The 21,898-nt window shown below is 39.4% G+C and overlaps 1 protein-coding gene across 7 annotated transcripts in view; it reads right to left on the reverse strand.

Moving 5' to 3' along the window:
• DIAPH2 (diaphanous related formin 2) overlaps positions 1–21,898 on the reverse strand; it is a 322,676-nt gene that overhangs the window by 236,893 nt on the left and 63,885 nt on the right. For all 7 annotated transcript variants that reach the window (XM_033137161.1, XM_033137162.1, XM_033137160.1 and 4 more), the window contains 7 exons: positions 19,130–19,248; positions 16,175–16,291; positions 15,492–15,610; positions 14,312–14,376; positions 8,831–8,935; positions 6,572–6,901; positions 3,705–3,819 (listed from right to left, as the gene is read on the reverse strand). In XM_033137161.1, the coding sequence (XP_032993052.1) occupies positions 3,705–3,819; positions 6,572–6,901; positions 8,831–8,935; positions 14,312–14,376; positions 15,492–15,610; positions 16,175–16,291; positions 19,130–19,248 (970 nt within the window). The remainder of the gene's footprint in view (positions 1–3,704; positions 3,820–6,571; positions 6,902–8,830; positions 8,936–14,311; positions 14,377–15,491; positions 15,611–16,174; positions 16,292–19,129; positions 19,249–21,898) is intronic.

Raw genomic sequence — 21,898 nt, forward strand, 5'->3', positions numbered from 1 at the left:
TGCAGAATTCTATAATACTCTATTTGAGAATGATACACATAAAGTAATCCTCACCTTTACATTCACTCAAACCCCAACATAGCCCTTTCTCCTCCACCACATTCTATAAAACATTCCTGCCCCATAACCTTGGCTCTTCAAGCTCTACAACCCTTAATACCTATATGAAACCGCTGGGAGAGATCATCAGGGGGTTTGGGCTGGGTGTTCAACAGTATGCGGATGACACCCAGCTCTACCTCTCTTTTCAATCAGAACCAGTGAAGGTGGTGAATGACCTGTGTCAGTGCCTGGAGGCGGTTGGAAGATGGATGGCGGTTAACAGGTTGAGGTTGAATCCTGACAAGACAGAAGTACTGTTTTGGGGGACAGGGGGCGGGTGGGTGTGGAGGACTCCCTGGTCCTGAATGGGATAACTGTGCCCCTGAAGGACCAGGTGCACAGCCTGGGAGTCATTTTGGACTCACAGCTGTCCGTGGAGGAGCAGGTTAATTCTGTGTCCAGGGCGGCTGTCAACCAGCTCCATCTGGTACGCAGGCTGAGACCCTACCTGCCTGCAGACTGTCTTGCCAGAGTGGTGCATGCTCTAGTTATCTCCCGCTTGGACTACTGCAATGCGCTCTATGTGGGGCTACCTTTGAAGGTGACCCGGAAACTGCAATTAATCCAGAATGCAACAGCTAGACTGGTGACTGGGAGTGGCCGCCGGGACCACATAACACTGGTCCTGAGAGATCTACATTAGCTCCCAGTACGTTTCTGAGCACAATTCAAAGTGTTGGTGCTGACGTTTAAAGCCCTAAATGGCCTCAGTCCTGTATACCTGAAGGAGCGTCCCCACCCCCATTGTTCAGCTTAGATCTAGCGCCGAGGGCCTTCTGGTGGTTCCCTCACTGAGAGAAGCAAAGCTACAGGGAACCAGGCAGAGGGCGCACGCCCTGTGGAACTCCCTCCCATCAGAGGTCAAAGAGATAAGCAACTACCTGATATTTAGAAAATACCTGAAGGCAGCCCTGTTTAGGGAAGTTTTTAATCTGTGACATTTTAATGTATTTTAACATTTGTTGGAAGCCGCTCAGGGTGCCTGGGGAAGCCCAGACAGATGGGCGGGGTACAAATAAATTATTATTATTATTATTATTATTATTATTATTATTATTATGAAGATCTAGTTGGAATCTGTCTGTCTCAAGAGACAACCAAGTGCGCCTCCGGGAGTTAGGTCAAACTACAGAGTTAGCAGCACCAAAGCAGGGTTTTCTCTGGGGGTACTAAAGGGTACCGGCACCTCTTTTTTGTTGTTCAAAAGTGAGGCACTTACTGTAACAACTTCATGGTAAGTACCAGCATGTATTTTTCTAGGAAAAAACACTGCATCAAAGTGACCTCTCCAGGGCGCAAGCCTGGGAAGTGTGTGTGTGTGAAGGTCCTGGGCTGCCCAGATGACTATATCCCCCTCTCAGCCTCGCTGATATGGTCCAAAGGAAAGCAGAACAATACAAAGCACCATCCAGCCATCTTAGGGACTCCAGTTTGGAATTCTTTAGGATTTACTCCTTAGCCTTTTTTCCTGGAGATGACCCATAAGGAAGTGGAGATTTAAGATCAGTTCTCCTTCTCCCAGGTGGGCTGCCTTCTCAGGTTCACAAGCCCCATCTGCCCCTCACTTCCCTCTAAAGCAGTGTTTCCCAAACAGGAGTCATATGGCCCCCTGGGGGCCCCCAGGATATTCCAAGGAGGGCACAGATAAAAAATCGCAAAAATGGGGGGCCACACCATGAGGCTAGGGGGCCACAGGGGGAAGTGAGAAGTGAAGGGAAAAAACACTTTTTAAAATTTTAAAAAAAATCTGATTGGCAGGCTATCCACTTAGCCAATCACAAGCAGGTAAAGTGGTAGCCCACCAGGGCCTAGCGCTCCTTTCTGCCACATGTATTTTCATAGAGCAGTCCTGGTTTGTTTCCAGCAGGAGAGGGTAATTTCTGAGGCTCCCATTTTGACCAGCGGAGCCCATGATTCAGAACCCCCACGTCAGGTAAGTGCAGTAGTGAGGTGGCAATGGGTAGGGCTGGGTGAGCCAATGCTGTTTGTTGCTGCCACCAGTGCTGGGCTGCGTGGCAGCCTAGGCCTGACTCCTCAAGGTACAGGATACAATCCACCCCAGCGCCTAGCGGATCAGGGCCTTCAGATGTTTCCCAACCTTTTAGGAACCTTCCCAACCTTGCAGAGCAACCGCCCAGCTCTACAAGGCATGGGTTGAAATCCACCTCAGTGCCACTCGAGCAGGGTCATTTGGTGCTGCTGACTTGCATCTAGTAAATAACTAAGTGTCTACTCAGAAGAAAGCCACACTGAGTTCAGTGGGCCTTACTACCAGGGGCTATAGGCAGCCAGGGCTACTCCAGATTACAAGATTGTTTTGCGTCAGGTCAGTGAAGACCACTTGCTTTTTAAAATTATTCCATATATCAGAACTTCCTGTGTGCCTTTTGGACTGAACTCCCCTTCCTTTGAGGTTTCTGGAGTCTCCTTCCTTGGAGGTTTCTAAGTAGAGGTGGGATGGCCACCTGTCATGGATGCTTAACCTGAGTTTCCTATGTTGCAGTGGGTTGCACTAGAAAGATGACCCTTGGGGTCCCTTCCAAATCTATGATTCCATGTTTATCTCCTTCAACAATATTTCATTATCATTTTCATTCATTATCATTTTATGTAACTGTATTTTGTATAAATTATTAAAATTATAAATAAAACATGTTCTGTTTACAAACAAAACATTTAAATAGGTACCTTTCTACCGGGTGTGGGGCAAGGGCATAGCCAGGATTTTTGTTAGTGGGGCAGACTTTTGTTGGGGGGGGCAGAACCTCAGGTGTGAGTTGATTTGTATTGATTTTTACTTATTGGGGGCAGCTTCACTCACCCACCCACCTTTGGCTATGCCCATGGGGGGCAAAGGAAGGAAACAAGGTCAGAAGGGAGCCACTGTCAGAAAAAGTTCGGGAAACACTGCTTAAAGCACAGGCAACTACTTTCTTGAACATTTGACCCACTATTGGTCTCATGCACTCAACTGCTGGAACCTGTCTTTGCATGCAAGGGAAGTTCCTAACTCACTGAGGGTTTGAGACACATCAGCTACTCTCACCTGGTTTAGCAGGTTATTTAAGGTTTTAGAGGAGTGGTAGTACCTCTGGTGGGGCAACATGTTGTGGTCTTCTGGGGTAGTTTATATCCCTTTGGGCCCCACCCTACACTCAGCTCTCAACTGTGGCTCCCAGAAACCGTCAGCATGCAACAGCAGCCACACCCTAGGAATAAACTGCCTTTTCTTTCTCTTTGTCCTTTATGCTACGACTCCCTTCCATAACGCGTGTGATTCAGAATGCTTCCTCAAAACTCTGTTTGACCTCTTCCTTAACCACTCAGTCAATTTAACCTAGATCAACTAAGCCTGACTACATTATTCTGAACTTACACATATTCTGTACCTGTTACCCTACCTGCATCTCCTTCATTCTTCCCTGTTATCTTCCCCTTTCAAATGTAGACTATATGAATCTTGGAATTATTGCCAAAGTTTGTTTGTTTGTTTTGATACTTTTTAAAACACCATACACACTGGTGCAATAACAATATGAAAAGCAAAAAATTACATATCTATTATTCACAGACTATTTAGGGGGAAAGAACAAAGTACCTACCTTTCATGTGTGTAGCAAAAGTGAGAGCCAGCTTTGCAAACAGATCTGGGTTTTCAAATTTTTCTTCTTTTGCTTTTATCCAAAAACAATTCTCTGTTATTTCCTGTGGTTCAACCTGAAATAAAATTTGTTAGGTGCTTAGTGACTGCGCTTTGAGCTTAGTTCTTAGTGACTGTGACTGTGCAATAATCAATTAAGTACAATGTATGACAATGTCAAGTTCTTAAAGCTGTAAGCCACAAAATCAAACAGGATTTTTTTTAGAAATCAATTATTTCAACTTCGAACTTCTTCATCAAACAAAACAAAAGTGGGAGTGTAAGGAAAAAGAAATAAGTTTTCACAAAAATAGTGCAACAGGCTTGGAAAGAGTACTGAACCTTCTGGTGCTTTTAATGAAGGTAAAAAAAATTGATCTGAGCCCTTTCCTTTCACAAGTTCTCAGAATGGAGACTGAACTTTTCCTGAGTAGGAAGAGGTTAACCTGTGCCCCACTAGGTGTTTTTGGGCTACAACTTCAATCACTGATCACTGGTACTGGTGGCTAAGGCCGATAGTAAATGTACTCCAACAACATATGAAGGGCACACGGAACAGTCCCGTCCGAAAGAGCTCATGGTGTTCCTATATTGTACAATAATTTTATGTGCAGATAAAATGAAGATCTATTCAAATGCATTTCTCTGAACATATTGAATAAGATACAATACATGGTGTTTATACATCAGAACTCTAAGCCTGACAGAATGTTAAGAGTAATGTGTTATGCCATGCATTCCTAATGTATATAAACTTCAGAAAGGATTACCTTCAAAAGTTTCATTAGATTAAATTTCTGTCCTGAAGTAATATAAAATCATGCACATAAATATCAACATCCTCCGCCTCAGCTACTAGACTAGAACGAAAAGCAATAAACCTATTTATAAATACAACCTATATCAGTGAAGTGAACCTCACAATGGTAAACAAAGTACATAATTGTGTTTTGCAATAATCAAAGCAAAAACATTTTATTTTAAAAGGGACAAAGTATGTGGATGTGGTTCTAAAAATAAAAATAAAAATGCAGCTGCCCTCCTCAAATAGACAAGCACAGACAGCCTATGTCAGGCTGAAAAGTTAACTACCGGTACCTTCCTTTAGTGCAGATATAATGAAAATTGTTTATGATGGCTTTGTAAAAAAGCTATTGCTCCTGTAATTTTCACTCTTTAATTATATTCTGATTGAAAATGTCTAAGTCATACCAAAGTTCATAAATTTTGGAAACAAATGATTACAGAAATCAGTGCACTTGTACGTAAAAATGTGATCCTGACCCCTAAACTACGGATTTTGCTTATTTTGTATAAAGGTAATGCAGATATGTAATCAGTTAATTGTACATATATCTACTTATTTGGAAATTGCTGAGAGCTGAAAAGATGCTTCATGATATACATTAGAAGAGTTTGGATTTGATAACCCGCTTTCTCACTACCCGAAGGAGTCTCAAAGCGGCTAACATTCTCCTTTCCCTTCCTCCCCCACAACAAACACTCTGTGAGGTGAGTGAGGCTGAGAGACTTCAAAGACGTGTGACTAGCCCAAGGTCACCCAGCAGCTGCATGTGGAGGAGCGGAGACGCGAGCCCGGTTCACCAGATTACGAGTCTACCGCTCTTAACCACTACATCACACTGGTTCAATGGTTCAATAAAGTTATGTCCATTGCTATCGCGGATAGATAGATGATAGTTAGATATATTCAAGCAGTAAGGATGATTATAATCCTTCTAATTTCACATTTATTTGGGGGGTTATTAAGTATATGACATCGCAGTCACACAAGTAGCAAATCCCCTTGAAATACAATGTTATTTGTTGATGTCTATAAACAGGCAAGATCGTTTTCTTTTCCCCCATTCCTTCATTATACAATGTAAGTTGTATGGTTTTTTCAAAGGTATCTTATTGATCTTCAGTTACAAATTAATTGGATAAATAAAAGAAGAGAAGAGAATAATAGCAACAATAACAGGAAGTCAGAGTACAGAGTCATCAAAAAAGGGGGAAATAGAACAGAAGCAATCCCAGTTGTGTTTCATTGGATGTAGGTGTCAGATTAAAGTGTCATTCCATCTGCAATGTTCTGAGTGATGCTGGTGGATGAAAGTCATGCTGAATAGTTTGTGTATATTAAATAAAAGGATACCATGTTGCATAAAAGTTTGTGTTTTCTTTCCAGTATGGTGCTCTCATTGTAAAGCTTGTCCATAAGTACAGTCCCCTGTCTGTGATAGCCAGGCTTCAAAGAGATTTGCATTAAAAGTCCTCCAATACCTGACAATTATTAATCTGGCAGCAGTTCACAAACAGGTAATGAGATGTTTATTAGGGATTCCTTGGCCTTCTAAAGGAAAATAAGATAATAGTGCTATTGGGGGTTTGATAGGACCATAAATTGTGTTTTTATACCCCATTTATAATTCTATAATTGTATTCATTTTTGTTTTGACTTTACTATCGAAAGCTCATTGTGATGAGCTTATATTATTTTGTTGTTAATTCTTGTTTTTATCTTCAAGTGCATTGCGATATTGTTGTTCAATAATATTTTTAATTAAGTTATGTTTCCACAGGTGTGCACAGCACTTCCTACAGCTATCACTGCTCTTAAGAAAAAGTGTCCCAAATCCCTTCAGATTACTCCATACTACAAATGAGTTTTAAGGGTTAACAATTTGCAACTATTGAAAATTTATTAGCCCTAAAATTAGCAAGAGTTTAAATTCTAGAATTCTTATGTTCAAAACAGAATTCCTGCCATTCTTCCCTTTAAAGATCATAAATGGTGAAAATATTGGTGAGGTTAAATTTATATACCTTTGCCCAGTTGATTCTCTTCATAGACACTTCAGGGTTGTACTTTTTCTTCTGTTTCATTCCAAAAGGCAGTGCTGGTGCAGCTGCTAGAGGTGGAATCCCTCCAAAAGGAGGAGGAGGAGGTGGTGGTGGTCCACCAAACATAGGTGGAGGTGGAGGTGGTATAGACCCTCCAGGCAAAGGAGGTGGTGGAGGTGGAATACCACCAGGAAGTGGTGGTGGTGGAGGAGGAGGAGGTGCTGCAGAGACTAAACCACCTGGAAGAGGAGGTGGCGGTGGCGGCGGAGGTGGTACTCCTGCAGGAGATGAGCCACTTGAAGACACAGGAGCCTGCAAAATAAGCATGTTTTAGATCTGAGGGTTGAAAAAAGGGAACAGAGAAAATGCTGGCCATACAAGAGACACCAGAGGCATCTAGTAAATTCTCGTGTAAATGACAACCTGTATATTACGAGAACCAGAACATTTTGCATGTTTTCCCAGGTCACTCATGTAAGCAAGGGTGTTCAACTAAATTCTATTCTACATTGTTGAAGGATTTCACAGAGATGAAACCCATAATGAAAAAGAATGTGGTCTTTACCAAGGGGGGATGGAATCATTTTCAAATCAGTATGAGTCATTTAACAGAAATGGGTTATATTTTTGGCACTACATTAGATTGAGAAGCAGTAAGTGCCATATGCAACTTTTTAAAGAGTTTCTTCATATTAAAATAGATCAAGAGAATTAATGAAGTGACATTTGAAAACAAGAAAAAAGGTCCATTAACAAAATACTTTCCAAGGGCTTAAGATATTTTTATCTGTGTGGTATTCATAGAACTGTTAAAAAGGAAGCCAAATGGCTGAAACCGAATTATCATCTTAAGGTTCCCATATTTAAATATTCACTACCTCAGAAAATCCATCTTCAAAATGATGTTAACTGTGCAGGCTGAGAAATTAGGAAGAAGATCTGGCTCTTGGCTGTGATGCTTAAAAATGTTCACTTCTACTGACAAGATAACACCAGGGAAGTTTATTATCTGTTCTAATATAAGCTTTCAGCAATACCATTTGAGTGAGGCATTGGTCAAAATACCACATAATATGGTACCACTAGGATAAAAAGTCATAAATTAGAAATCTATTCTCCAGGCTTCTGTCTAGAATAAACTTCACTAGAGCAAGTAATTTTCTACCAGCAGACTCCAAATAGCTGAACTTTCAAACTTTTATTTTCCAACTGTTCCTTTAAAAGAAAAGACTGTCCTATGATTCTCCCCTCTTATCTCTAAATAGAAATATGATTTCTATAACTACTACAGTATACCTTATGTGTCCTTTACAACACATAGTACCCGACCGACACAAAATGTTAACCAACAGTGGCACAGAGACAATTCTGCTTCTTAGGGATTTAGTAAGCATTTGAGCTCATTAATATGACCAACAAAATTTCTCCATACCACCAACTGTGTTTAAAGTGCCCAAAAGAAGTTACCTTCTGTAATATCATCTCAGTGCAAGTGAATCAAACATAAATTTTCATTTACAGTTTGCATTATATGCCTTAAGCAACACTCATTTCCAGAGAAGTTACACTAAGCTTTCTTACCAACAAGCACATTAAAAGAATAAAACAAACATCATCACAAAATCAAAATGCACATAACATGTTGGCAGTTGCTTACAGAATATCTTCAAATATGGAAGAGTCTTGTGTTTCCAAGAAGATCCAGTGTTCATGTTTTAGTGCCACAGATGTGACTATTGCTTACAGAGCAATAAGAAAGGGCAATAAAATTCAATAAAGAAGCATATTTGTACATTATTTCTTCAGGGTCCTATCAGAACTTAAAGTGCATCCTCCTCCCCAATTTATTTAAATGGAGAAGGTGTTGGACTAACATAGATTCACATCCACACTCACCCATGAAGCTTACTTAGTGGGTGACTTTGGGTAGTTACTCATTCTTTCAGCCTAACCTATCTCACAGTGTTGCTGTAAGAATAGAAGGGTGGGGGACGTAGCATGTATGCTGCCTTGAGATCATTAGGTAAATTTTGTAAGATGACCAATCAGTGATGCTCCTGCTCACACATAGACCAATAGAAGGATCCAGTCACACTATCTGATTTGAAACAGTGATTTCTCCTGCCACCTATCTTTAGCCCACTGCTAGTAATTTCCCCTTAATTTTTAAAAAGCTAATTCCATACTTCCCCAAAGTAGAACACTTTTTGAAAACATGTAAAATCCATCTTGTTATATTACCTGGGTTTGTAACTGCTGGATCTGAGTTTCAAGTTCTTTGATTTTCTCTTCTCGTTTTTGAAGCTCAGCTTGTGCTTCCTGTCGAGCTGTGAATTCTTCATCAAACTACAATGATCACCAACATAGAAGCAGTCATCCATCTTTGTCCAAACACAATGCTTTAACTTTCACAAGGGTGTTATATAGATTGAGTAAAATAATAGAAGCCTGATAGGCTTCCTAGACTAGCCAAATATTTTTTTCTCCAATTTTCCTGGGCTTAAAGCATTCGCACCAATGAATATCTAGAGTCAGCTTCTCACACATTCCGGTCAACTTGCAGGTACACAAGACTCAACATCTTAGGAATTTTCATTAGAATCTGCATTATCCTAAGGACCTGCTTTTAAAACTTAATATTATGCATATAAATGCCATAATATTTAAAATACTAAAAGGGCAGATTTACTTCAGTCCACTTCCTCCAAAAACATTTGACAGATTTACCTCAGTCCTCCTCTCCCTGAAACATTTTGGTAATAATCAATAAGACTAAAAGTGCAGAGGAATCTTATCACTTGCTATAGAATGTCCATTCCCACAGAACTTGCTGGGAGTGGCAGTTGAGGCCCTGGCACAGAATGGCAGAGCTTGTTTCCCTTCTCAGGCTCTGGTGTTATGGGAGGGGGCACTTCTGGTTCCTCTTGGCACACCAACAGACAGGAACTCACTTGCAAGGCTCACCAGTAGGCGAGCTTTGGGCTGTGGGTGGGGAGCAGACCTGAGTAAGAACTTATTCCTTCTGGTTCGCTCTATAAGATTTAATTTAATTCCTCCCAACCTGGTACTGTAATGGTGTGGGGGTGGGGGTGTCACTTCAACTGTGTGCAGTTAAATAAACAATACATATACAACCTTTCACAGCCTTTTGCTTGCATCTATATTTGAACAGTAGACAATCTTCTGCATAATCTGCTAAGCAGAACTGAGTGAGCGTATGAACACATGTGTTTGTCATGTACACTAACAAAACAAATAGAATGTTGTTATACTTGTTTAGTTAATGTTATTTTGTTTCCATCATAAGGTAGGTTGTTCTGCTAGTATGAAAATCCAAAACTTTTATTTGATGCAAATATGCTTTGCAATTAAAAGAAGTAAATTTTCTTATAGGCTATCTATAAAACTAGTTAAGTTTGATTTTCATAGATTTTCATTTGAAAAGTGGAAGTCTAAATACAAAAAAAAATGGTGTGTTGGTGTTTCTTCAAGTTCTGCAGCTTTCAAGGGTGATGTACCATCATTCAAATTTACCAAATCTGCTCAATTGTAAAAGCCACCAGCATATAATAATGGTTTCAATGGAAGAAGCATTCCCAGCATGAATAAGTGAGGACTTTAAAACTCAACAAACTTTGAAAGGATTACTGAAGCATATGTTTCCAATAACTCATAATAATCAAATTTGATCAATTTATTTTAGTAAACATGTTGAAATGGATGGTAGCTAATACATGCACAGTATCTTTAAAAGTGTTAATCCCTTTTCAATATGCTCATTTCTCTAGTACAGCAGATTTTTAAAATGCTTTATTCAAGATAAAGATGAATTAATAGAGAACTCTGCTGCCAGAAATATAGAGAGAAATAAAAAGACTGAGTTTGTGGCAAAATATCCTATGGCATGATAAATTACCTCTACAAAATTTGCCATAGTACATGAACCTTTTTCAGATTATGTGTAACATTCTAGCAGTCAAATCCACTGATCCCAAAAAAGCAGTATATCTGAAAGATTTGTAGGTAGAACTTCTACAGAAGAGAGTTAAACTGATTGACTTAGCAGACTTTAACCACTCCCCTCCCCGGGGGGGGGGGGGGGGGAAACACCCACAAACACATACCCCCAACATAGAATATTAACCTAGTGAAATCAGAATGCAGAAGAGGGATGGTTTTACACTGCTCTTTTTTCAAGAAGTCCCCTAAATAAATTACTATTGACATTGTTAAACAGAGGCTAACAGACATAGAAAGACAGAAGGACTTGAGTAAAGTACCCCATTTTCTAATACAGGAGGAACGGAGATACCTGTCCCACCCAGCTAGATATCTATTCCAACTAGAAATACCCTCTCACAGAAGAGCATTTACTCTAGCCCGTAATCGTACAATGCCTTCAGCAGTTCTCTAAGGGAAGTACAAACAGACCCCATTGTGCGAGAGATACTGCCTGTGCAGATCTGGAGTGGTGGAAACTATTGGCCACATACTCTTGCAATGTTGCTTCTACGAGGAGGTGCGAGGCAAGCTTAGCCACACAATGCTGGCTGAGCAACCTGGACGCTCGGACAATTACTATATAGAGTGGCTTTTTTCGGATGCTAACGCTAATGTGACAGCAAAGTTCTGTGCTAGAGCCATAAAAATTCGGTCCGATCTAGTTAGCAGTACCTATATAACTTCAGGACAGAGCTAAAGATGAACCAGTGCTAAAATCGGCTGTAGCCCACCCTTTAAAGTAGTGATATTTTTTTTATCTAAAAATTTTAAAGCTTAAAGTTTATATTTATAGTCTATATTTTAGTATGTATTTTGGATTGTTTTTATGTATATATGTGTGTGTGCTGGTTGAGAAACGTAACAATCAATCAATCAATCAACTACTGTTGAACCTGCCCTTTCAACCTCCCTATGGGTGTATGAGGAATGATTCCATATAGCTAACACGGTACACAAGTGGTTGGCACAGGAAGGCAGCCAATAGAAGACAAGTTAACACTGCTTTGTTCAAAATGCAAAACTCATGTATCCTCCCTGGCCCTTCAACATAGGAATAGCTCGAATCTGAGTAGGAATTCCTCCATTTGATCAAAACTGACCAAGAGAACCAGAGTTTTTCCACTTGCTTATTAGACAAATTCAAACTGTGATGTGGGTCTGTTGCCAGGTACATTACATTTTGATCACAGTCAACAATGTCAGTGCTAGCTAAGAGAAATAGGCTACTTCATGCAGGCAGAAACCAGGGGGGTTGAGCTGGGTGCTCATCGGTATGCGGATGATACCCAGCTCTACCTCTCTTTTAAATCAGAACCAGTGAGGGCAGTGAATGTCCTGTGTGAGTGTCTGGAGGTGGTTAGAGGATGGATGGTGGGTAACGGTTGAATCCTGACAAAACAGAGGTGCTGTTTTGGGGGGATGGGGTGGGCTGGTGTGCAGGACTCCCTGGTCCTGAATGGGGTAGCTGTGCTCGTGAAGGACCAGGTGCGCAGTCTTGGAGTCATTTTGGACTCACAGCTTTCCATGGAGGCGCAGGTCAATTCTGAGACCCTACCAGAGTGGTGCATGCTCTGGTTATCTCCTACTTGGACCACTGCAATGTGCTCTATGTGGGGCTATCTTTGAAGGTTATTTGGAAACTACAACTAATCCAGAATGTGGCAGCTAGACTTAGTGACTGGGAGTGGCCACCGGGACCATATAACACCAGTCCCTAAAGACCTACATTGGCTCCCAGTACATTTCCAAGCACAATGCAAAGTGTGGGTGTTGTTGACCTTTAAAGCCCTAAACGGCCTCGGCCCAGTGTACCTGAAGAAGCATTTCCACCCCCATCATTCAGCTCCGAGGGCCTTCTGGCGTTTCCCTCACTGTGAGAAGTGAGGTTGCAGGGAGCCAGGCAGAGGGCCTTCTCAGTAGTGGTGCCTGCCCTGTGAAATGCCCTCCCATCAGATGTCAAGGAAATAAACAACTATCTGACTATTAGAAGACATCTGAAGGAAACCCTGTATCAGGAAATTTTAAATGTCTAATGTTTTACCATTTTTTATGTGCTGTAAGCTGCACAGAGTGGCTGGGGAAACCCAGTCAGATGGGCAGGGTGTTGTTGTTGTTGCTGGTGGTGGTGGTGTTATTCAGCTCAGGACCTCAATACCTCAAGGACCACTTCTCCTCATATGAACTGACTCAGACTCTGTGATCTGTGGGAATACACTTCGTGGATTCTTTTGAATCCATGGTTATTTGTTTATTATGCACTACTTTTCGTATCCTTCCGTTTAAAAGTGAAAGTAAAAGTAAGGCTCAGTGGGCATTTTGCCACTGAGATTACTCCGCCTGAAAGTTTAGTTCCAGAGGTTTTTGAAGTTGTCAATGAACGTTTATTCTGCTTCCCGCCTTTTTCGGGGGCAGCAACAGCGTTTCTATTGGTTAATATATCGATCGTGATGTCACACTTGGTTATCAATAAAAGGCTGAGGCTCCCCGCATTAGGCAGTTCAGTTCATTGCAGTTCTTTTAGGGTCTTTCACCTTTTAGTTTCTTACAGTCAGTTTAGTTTAAGGGGTTTTCGGGGAGCGGGTTGGACGGGCTGGACGGGTTGGAAGCGCGTGTAGGACTTAGTTAGGATTTAGTTTGCGGAAGATCCTTCGGTAAAGGTTTAGTTAGGTTTTAGTTTAGCATAGGCTTAGATCGCGGAAGATTTCTCGGTATAGTTTTATTTAGCCTTAGCATTGCGGAAGATTTGGCGGTGCAGGGACTGTTAGTTTAGGGAAAGCTTAGTATAGGGCTAGGAACAGTGAAGTGTAAAAGCCTATGCGGGTCAGCCAAAGCCATTCAAAGAAACATCTGTGTCTGTCTTTATTTAGGGTTGATTTAGAAAATTTTCGGGGTCCATTTAGCCTTAATGCTTGGGTATGTAACTTTAGAGTAACTCAGGAGGTCGCAAGTGTTTGTAACTAATTTCACGAGGCATTTTCATCCGAACCAACTCACACACCTTCAGACTTAGCCTGGCGGACAGCGGAACGGTGCAAGTTTACGCTCCAGAATTATCGGCCGCTTCGTTCGCAGGCTCGGCCGGCGTCCGTGCTTTATACGCATGTGAGGTGCTGGCCGCTTATCCCCGGCAACTGGAATCCCACGTGTAGGTGGCCTAGACTTACACGTGGGAAGCTCCAGCAAAGAATCCCCGCAGTGATCATCATCTAAGGCCCTTCCACAAGAGGTCCACAGAATAGCAACACAAGAATGAGCCTTTTCTGTGACGGCTCCCTGTTTGTGGAATGTATTTCCTAGGGAGGCTTGCCTGGCGCCTTCATTACATTTCATTAGGCTCCAGGCAAAAACATTTCTCTAAAACTAGGCCTTTGGCTGATTAAACATTCTATGGCCTTTAAAATGTGTTTGTGGAAGGGGGTTATTAGCTTTGTTTTATTTTTGTTCGTACTATGCATTTTGTGTTCTAATTTTATTTTTATTTTTATGTTGTGAAGTGGCCTGTGATCTTTGGGTGAAGAGCGGTATAGAAATTTAATAAATAAATAATACATAAATGAAGTTCAGATAAATAGTTCAAGTTTGCCCTGTTTCAGGCACGGTTAATTTGCTAAACTTCAATTATGTCTATCCTCCCACTTAAGATCCCAGGACACAGAAATACAATATGAAAAATTATTAAAACAATTTAAAATTAAAAAGAAACAGGTTGTAAGTACCTACCTTTTTGGAAAATTCTGAAGCTTTTTGCTCACTTTCTTCCACTTTTGCTTTGTCCACGCAGCAATCTGAGAAAATTAAACCATAAAGACCAATGCAAAATCCACTTTAAAAGGCAAATGTGCAGATGAGGTATACTGAATGAACACTGATTTTGAGCACAACAAACATTTTCAAGAATTCAACAATTCTTGATTCAATAAAGTTTAAAAAAATCATATTTTTAATTACAAATTCAACTTTGTAGCAATGTGATGCTATCAGGACAACACTAGTTCCGCACTGGCTGAGCAGAAAATTGCTTTATAAGAGATTTTTCTACCTAAAAAGTTTATGATCCAAAGTTCTGACATTTAACAAAAACATAACAGCCACTGAAGTATTCCTGTTCTCTATGAAAGACACACATTTTTGTCTAGCAGCACTTTTAACAATTTGCATGTGCCTATCATTACTGATATTTGAATATTTTCTATTCAGTTTGCTAACTAGTCAAACATGAATGGAAAAATGGGGGGAAAAACTCACACATTTTGGAAGAAGACTGAATGGTACCATAGAAGGCCACAGGCTTTTAGGTTATGCTATGCTTTTAAATAGGTTATGTTATACTCTGGATTATGTTATGTTTTAATAGATTATGTTTTAATAAGGATGAGAGTGTTGGAGATATGTGCAAATGTATATGGTAAATCCGGTCTTTGGGTGTCTGATTTTCGTTGTTGTGTATACTGTGTATATACGGACAATGACAATAAATAAATCTATCTATCTATCTAGAACCCACTGTAGTCACTGCTAGCTGCTCCGATGCATGTGCATCTATTTCTGGTTTCACCTAACCAATAACACTGAATCAAGTGAATTTTGATATGCACATGGAACATTTGTAATAGAATGAACAGGAGGCCTCCATATAGAAGTACTGTACTGTGTGTGGCATAGATTCCATTAATGAAATATCTAAAGCATAATCCACGTAAAAATTAACCCCCTTTTATACATAGTGTTTTCAATAGAAGACTTATGCATTCAACTCTCTACCAGAGGAAGAACAGAACTTAAAATGGCTTAACTTTGGTTGAAATACACCTGTACTACATAAATGGTGATCTTGGGGTAGGGGGAGAGAATCATTAAACAATAATTACTAAAATAGTGTAACATTATGATGCTCACATACCTACAAGGTGAGTGAAATCTACATCCAACCTTCCTCTACACTTGAAGTCAGGATCCATACCACTACAGTGCAATACTATCTGTGAAATGCATTCTTCTATTATCCTGTAATATTGAGGTCTGGTCACCAAAAAAACACAAAAATGTATTGATTTTAATAACCAAGGCACTTTTTAAAATAAAGAAGAAACATTTTAGTCTACTTAATAACTGATGGGAGGTAGTCCATTTTCATACATAACAACTGAAGGGTTGCTGTTCTGTTTATGGTGGTATAATCCTGCAAATGTGCAAAATAATTGTGTGCAGAGGATTTATCTAGGTTCAATATGCTATTTACCACTTCTCCCCTTGGCACAATTCCACAAAGTATACACGAAGCTATTACTGGAGATGAGAGACCCCAATCAAACCTTCCTGACTGTTCCTCATCCCAAGAAGGAAGACTGGATAGCAATATAGAAGGAATAATCAGATGTCCTAACTCCTTAACAAATCCTCCATGTATGGGAGCTGTGGAACTACATCATTTTTCTAGGTCTGTAAACTATACATAAATAAAGCTTTTCCATACCTCATCCCCTTCCAAAAGAGCCTCACTTTTGTCTAGTACATTGTATGCACTTGTACATACAAGTTCAAAAATTGCTGACTTACTTGACATAAAAATCACTACTGACTTACCGAACATAATAATCATTCCTGATTAGTAGAAAATGTTGTAAAATAGATAGGAAGTAGTTTTCAGATGCTGTTTCTCTCAGCATGTTATACAACAGGTGATAGACCTCATTCACATCAGTACAAGGATTGTTAAGGAAATACCAAAATAGTTCTACAGAAAAACGCACCCATAGAATTAACACTGCATTCTTGAAGATTAGGCCTAAAAAGGTAAAGGGACCCCTGACCATTAAGTCCAGTCGCGGACGACTCTGGGGTTGCGGCGCTCATCTCGCATTACTGGCCGAGGGAGCCGGCGTACAGCTTCCAGGTCGTGTGGCCAACATGACTAAGCCGCCTCTGGCGAACCAGAGCAGCGCACGGAAACACTGTTTACCTTCCCGCCAGAGCGGTACCTATTTATCTACTTGCACTTTGACATGCTTTCGAACTGCTAGGTGGGCAGAAGCTGGGACCAAGCAATGGGAGCTCACCCCATCACAAGGATTTGAACCGCCGACCTTCTGATCAGCAAGCCCTAGGCTCTGTGGTTTAACCCACAACGCCACCCGTGTCCCTTAAGATTAGGCCTAAAGAGCCCTTAAAATCTGTTCTGTGTACAAGGCAGCACACAAGCCTTTCTGCACACCTAAAGTATCTATTTAGATCCCAAAATAACTATTCATGTAATGAATTACAATTCTTAATATTCCACTTTGTGGAATTTTGATTTTCTGCTACTCACAAACAGAAAGCGTATAATTCACTATTAAATATAGAAGTACAGCCGTACCTTGGTTTTCGAACAGCTTAGTTCATGAACCAACTTGGAACTCAAACACCGCAAACCCGGAAGTAGGTGTTCTGGTTTGCGAACTTTGCCTCGGAAGCTGAATATCCGGCATGGCTTCTGAGGATTCCGATTGGCTGCAGGATGCTCCTGCAGTCAATTGGAAGCTGCACCTTTGTTTCTGAACATTCTGGAAGTCAAACAGACTTCTGGAATGCATTCTATTCGTAAACCAAGGTACAGATGTATTCAAACTAACACTATGTACTGTTCCAAAACTTCAGCCTTCTTTGAAATCAAGATTTGATTGATGTTTATTTGATTCCCCTCTGTCCTATCTAGTTGAGATGCTGCTTTTCTGATAAGTTACTGGGTTCCTTGAGAAGCCAGTATCTTTGTGTAATGATTTTTATGCCACTAATATCTTCAGTGCTTAGAAACATAGAATGAATGCAAATACAATATATTACAGAGTTTTATTTTTTTCAAATTATAAATAAAGAATATAAATTATTTATTTCTATTATTTATCTATGCAGGCATCAGGGTGGAGTCTTAAAACAACCAACCAAAACATATAACATATAATAAAATGTGTCATCAAAACAACAACAAAAAGATAAAAAGGAGTAATTATTGATAATTATCCAAAAATTTATAAATAATATATAAACCTGGTAAGAAAATTCCCACTTTTTCATTATATGATTAGCACAGACTGACAAACCTGACCTTAAAGAGAAATTAAGCACTTTTATTACCAAGGAAGTAAGAATTGTTTTCTGAGTTTTGAACTAAAGTTTTAGACAAGTTACACTGTTAGGAAATCAGATACATATTATTACACTTAGCACTTACCAGCATGAAGCTACTGGTCTGCTATAAACATAAAAATAAACTTAGCCTCCCCTGCCCATGCACTCCCGCTACTCCTATCTGGTGCAGTTACAATGACTTTAGAAGCTTTGCTGTATCATCCAAATCTAGAGAAACTCTGATTAATCTTAACTATAGTTTGTGAAACAAGCCAACTTCCAACCAAAGTTTATGAAGTTTACTTGCTACCACTAGTCAATATATTTTGACTACATTTAACATGTCAAGCTGCCAAACTTCCAAAACTGGAAAGGAAATGGGCAGGCAAGTAGGAAGGGGTTGGAGGACTGGGAACCATAAATTAGGAAGCTAAGAAGGAAGAGGCTGAAGGGGATAAAATCTGTGAGAAAAAAGATAACAAAAGCATTAGGTGTAATCCTTGGTAAAGTGGTCACAAGAACAAACAAACAAAAGCCAACTTAAGTGTGACCTTTGCTTTTTGAGCTCCTCTTCTACTTGTGGTTAACTAAAGAAGCTGGTTGTTATCAGAGAAGGGAATATATGTGCTTCTTTTAAACTTACTTTCTCTCCGATGTCTAAAATTATGTCTTACAATACAATCATGTGCATGTTTAATTGTTTTTAATTATTTTAAAATATGTTTTAGCTGTTTCTATTTTAGTTGCAAGCTGCTGTCAGGGAAAAAGGTGGGAAATAAATAAATAAATATTATCCAGCCTTTCCCAAATGGATGCCCTTCAGATTATTATTATTTTACTACAACTCCAATCAATTCCACTTAACACAACTATACTGGCTAGAGCTGACTGGAGTTGTAGTCCAAACATCTGGTGGGCACCCAGTTGGGGAATGCTATCCTAATCATCCAAGGTAATTCCACTAGCTGTGACTACAACTGTTACTGCAGCATTGTGACCTGAGAACCCTAAGGAGACAATGGGGTCAAGAAGAAAAACTGGGGATACTGAATTTCACATATTGTTTTCCACTAGTTGGCCAATTCTCTTGCATCTAATTCACCTTATACTTAATTTCCAGACATTCAACATATACTCTTCAATAGTTACTCCTAGTCTATAGCTACTCAATGAAAAATAGCTATCTGTTAAAATAAGGTGCACTTTCTGTGAATCAAGGGGGAAATTCCAAAAGTTGTATGTGTGTCTTATTGACTTATTATTTATGCCAACTGGTCTATGCCCAGTTTGAAATAACATGCCAGCACATACTTTCCACTTCCTCATGCATGCTCCAAGTAATTAGATTATAATACCTAGCACTACTGCAGAAAGCTACTTTCTGCAAACATCCATTTCTAAGAAAGATTGTACAGTCCTTTAAAAGGATATTCCATTTCCACTTTGATGTCACTGAGGCGGTGGGCCAACTCAATTAAGTCTTCTTCTTTGTTTTCATCAAACACTTTCAACTGAATATCCAGTTCTTCATTCTCCTTCTCTTTTAGATCCTATTATTCCATGAAATAAATTGAATAGTTTATCATAAAACTTATCTTAATGGCATACTTTTCATCTCTTCTATACCTACAGTACAACCAAGCATAACCACGCAGTTGAAGGTCATATGTTGAGTTTACAACCACCATATGTTCTTCTCATCCTCTATATGTTTAAGAAAGAAATATGTTTCGCCACAGTAGGATACATACAGACTTAGGACTATTGGTTGCTGATACATGTACATGATACACCATAGACAAAGCAACAGTGTAACAGAAATTTTCACCTTATTAATTACTTTATAGGCATACAAACATCAAAAACTTTCTAGATCAAATAAAAACTTGATCCAGTACAGCAGCTGAAAAATACCTTGAAGGAATCATGCACCTATGACACAAATTGCTTGCAACACTGAACTGCATTTGAATGAAGCACATGGATATATTCAAGCACAACAGTCCCAAGTATGGCTTATTGAGAATTCTGCTTAAATTGCTGCTCCTACTCTGCCACTACAACCGTGAATGCCTACTCCACGTAGTGTGCTCATTAAGGAGCTGGTTTTGCTCATGCATTCTCCATGAACAGTCATAAACTAAAATACTATGTGAAAGTGTTACCTTCAGTTGCATAATCACAGTAGACTGGCATCTTTATTTTGTAGTCATGTTGCACTATTAATGCTTGTCCACATTAACCTCAAAGTCTCAATTTGAACAATTCTAATTCAAATGAGGTTACAATGGGGCATATCTGTCCAGAATACAGAGCTCTGTCAATGAGCTTTTTATTATTATGGACTGTCAGACCTTATGTAAAAAGGTGTTGATGGTATTTAAATTTCTGAATTTTGAGAATGGTCTGGCTGTGACAAATTCATTTCTCAAGACTACCCATGCTGAGTATCAGTCCTTGGGTGGCACTCACTGTTGGAAATGTATTTCATTCCCAGTTGTAGGTCCTACAAGGTGAAACTCTTCCACCTAAGGAGTGTATGTATATGATCATATCCCATTACCTTACATCAGAACAATCACTCTGCCTTCATAGACTATGAAGACATATGAAAGGACAGACATTATATCTATCATACTGAGTATAAAGCATAATGGCTGAAGAGTACTATGTTCTAAGCAGCTTTGACTATGCAGTGGAGCTGTATTCCACCCTTCCTTTAAATGCTAACTATGAACAATTATTGGCTGTTAATAATATGAATCTGGTTTAGTACCGGTAGGTGATTTCTACCAGTTTTTGTTTGATTTAAAATACTTCTAGCAAACTGCAATGTATGTATCATTACAACATAAATCTGAGGAACTTTAAACCTCACAGTATGACTATTTTGCTTTCTGCATCCTGCATAGTACTCCTGTATTTATATAAAACCATTTTTTGCCTAGGTGCCACTTGTGTTTAAATACTAGAGTAATTATTAATTTGTAACACAGTAAAAACAGCATGCATCAAAGTTGTTGTTTTAAAAGAAAAAAAGAAAAATCCAAACTTTTACAGCATGCCACACTAGAGATTGTTGGGATTAATATATCACCTTGAAGTTCTTTTACTATGATCCCTTTTATCTCGTAGATTTCAAAAGACATTCGATAATCACAAGTGAGGACATTCAAAGACGATAATAGGAGAAGTAAGATGACCAGGTGTGGCGCCTACAACAAAAATGTCAGCAATGTGGAGCCCACAGTTAGCCACATAGAACAGAACTCACTGTATTGAGGAATGATGACTATCCCATGTTCATACCAGAAGTATCAAGTAGGCAGAGACCTGTAAGTCATTGAACCATGCAACTAAAAACTTATCTTGTTTTTAAGTAATAATATGGAGATGTGTAAATGCAAAGAAGATGCAAAGAAAGGCAAACTTTTCCCATGCATTATGCATAAATAATAAAACCTCTTGCAGGCAAAATGAAAGCATTACTTTGATGCAAACAATAGCAAACAAAAAGAAAGAAGTATATAATAATCATGTTATTTAAGAAATCAGTATGGCGCTTTTACTCACAAGAAAGCCTGCTGGATCTTGGTCTGCAATGTATTATGAAGGGGCTGAGAAACATTATCAGAAATACTAACTTTTTCTTTCTAGACTTCTAACTATCCATAATCTACTTAACTTTGAAATAGTCCTGCTGACAAATAAAGCTTTGTTGAGAGTTATCCTGAATTTAAGCTCAACGAAAAGGTCACAATCATTATCCAACGCTTAGAAGAATTATCCCTCCATATCAGCTAATATTTGACCCAGGCCACTATTTCAATGAAGCAGAGAAACTTAGTTCAATCTTAAGAGGCCTTAAGTTTGGAAACACACTTAAAATACTAATAAACTTCTTTTAATTTGCCCCAAATGTTATTTTCACTAAAAACCCAATTATACTAACATGAAGGCTACATACAAATAAGAGGACTTGAATTTGTAGAATAAAAGGATTAATTAAGGGTGAACATCTGCCAGTCAGGATGTTCTACTATAAACCTGTCTGTGCAAAAGTTGTTCCTAAGAACCATTCCTTAATTGATCAGACCTACCAACACCCTGCTTTATTAAATGAGTAAGCAACTGATTATCTGCACTAATCTATCACCTTCACTTTGCACATCTATATCCCCTCATTAAAATGTGGATCCT

The sequence above is a fragment of the Lacerta agilis genome, chromosome Z, assembly GCF_009819535.1.
Source record: "Lacerta agilis isolate rLacAgi1 chromosome Z, rLacAgi1.pri, whole genome shotgun sequence".
In the NCBI taxonomy this organism is placed as follows: Eukaryota; Metazoa; Chordata; class Lepidosauria; order Squamata; family Lacertidae; genus Lacerta; species Lacerta agilis.